We start from the raw sequence: 1,498 nt of genomic DNA, 5'->3' as shown, positions 1-1,498 counted from the left end.
CCGGCACCGGCCCGGCTCCTCCTGGCTCCGCTCGCTCGCCGTTCCCGGCCGGGGACCGGGGGCTCCGCAGCTTGCGGAACGCGTCGGCACCGGGCGGGGGTCGGTGTCTCCGGGCTCCCGGCTGCTGGAGGGGGCACTTCTCCGTCTCGTCGCAGCCCGCTGGTCTCTAACGAGCCCCGGCGATAAATCCGAGGAGGCGGCCGGCCCCCGGCTGTCGGCGGCGTCCCGCGGACCCGAGCGTGGTGCGGCGGGAGCGACCCCCGAGCCGCCGCCTGCGCGCCCGGCGGCACCGCTCCCTCCCGGGCGGGCGGGATGCGCCGCGCAAAGCAAACAGTTAAAGATTTCGGGGGGAGGAGCCAGGCCGCAATCCGCAATTAAAGATGAACTTTGGGTGAACTAATTTATCGGACCAAGGTAGGGTGGGCAGCAACCTGGGAAGGGTATAAAAGGCGGCCGGCGGCGAGCCCGGGCCGCGCACTCGGAGCTGCCGGGGGCCGGGCGGGAGGCGCTCCCCAGCCATGGGCTTCTCCGCCCTGGTCGCCAGCGCCCTGTGCACCTTCCTGCTGCCCCTGCTGCTTTTCCTGGCCGCCGTCAAGCTCTGGGACCTGTACTGCGTGAGCAGCCGCGACCCCAGCTGCCCGCTGCCGCTGCCCCCCGGCACCATGGGGCTCCCCTTCTTCGGGGAGACGCTGCAGATGGTGCTGCAGGTAAGGGCAAAGGCGGGCGATGCCGCGGAGAAGCGCCCCGGCTCCTCCTCTCCCTGCAGGGGAGGGGGACGAGCGGCGGCTTCGCCGGGCTCCCGTGCCCAGGTGGGACAGAGCCGCTCTCCCTGCCCCTTCCTCTTCTCCTTTTTAAAATTTATTTTATTATTCCCCTCCGCCCCTTCTGCTGTCCAGAGGCGGAAGTTCCTGCAGATGAAGCGCAGAAAATACGGCTTCATCTACAAGACTCACCTCTTCGGGCGGCCCACGGTGCGGGTGATGGGCGCCGAGAACGTGCGGCACATCCTGCTGGGCGAGCACCGGCTGGTCTCGGTGCAGTGGCCCGCCTCGGTGCGCACCATCCTGGGCTCGGGCTGCCTCTCCAACCTCCACGACGGGCAGCACAAGCACCGCAAAAAGGTACGGCCCCGACGGCGGGCGGGGAGCGGGGGCGGCCGCCCCGGGCGCGGCGGCTGAGCCTGTACTCTTCACCATTTGATTCTTTTGGAGCCGATGGCTGGGGAATACACAGCTGGGGAGATAATAAAGCCTTCCTGTGGCAATTATCGGTGCTCAGGCCACCGTATCTCGTTATTTTGATAGACAGTGAACTTGGCGCGGTCGCCGGCCGGGTTCACGCAGATGTCACGGTCCGTGTTGTAGGTCAGGAGCGGGTCAGCGCCCGGCGCGGGGAGAGCGGCGGGTCAGGGCGCGGCCGCCGCACCCCGGGCACCGCCGGGGCCAGGAGGCGCCCCCCGGGATGGGCTGTGTCCCTCCGGGGCGAGGGGCTGCGGAGG

General features: G+C 69.4%; 1 protein-coding gene across 1 annotated transcript; it reads left to right on the top strand.

Moving 5' to 3' along the window:
• The first annotated feature begins 351 nt into the window (after positions 1-351).
• On the top strand, positions 352-1,178 carry LOC106902254 (cytochrome P450 26A1-like). Its single transcript, XM_014965607.1, has 2 exons — positions 352-707; positions 897-1,178. The coding sequence occupies exons 1-2, from the start codon at positions 519-521 to the stop codon at positions 1,176-1,178; spliced, it is 471 nt and encodes a 156-aa protein (XP_014821093.1). The 5' UTR covers positions 352-518.
• The last annotated feature ends 320 nt before the right edge of the window (positions 1,179-1,498 follow it).

Source organism: Calidris pugnax, unplaced genomic scaffold (assembly GCF_001431845.1).
Source record: "Calidris pugnax isolate Ruff unplaced genomic scaffold, ASM143184v1 scaffold64, whole genome shotgun sequence".
Lineage (NCBI taxonomy): Eukaryota > Metazoa > Chordata > Aves > Charadriiformes > Scolopacidae > Calidris > Calidris pugnax.
This window is presented reverse-complemented; position numbering and strand designations above follow the sequence as displayed.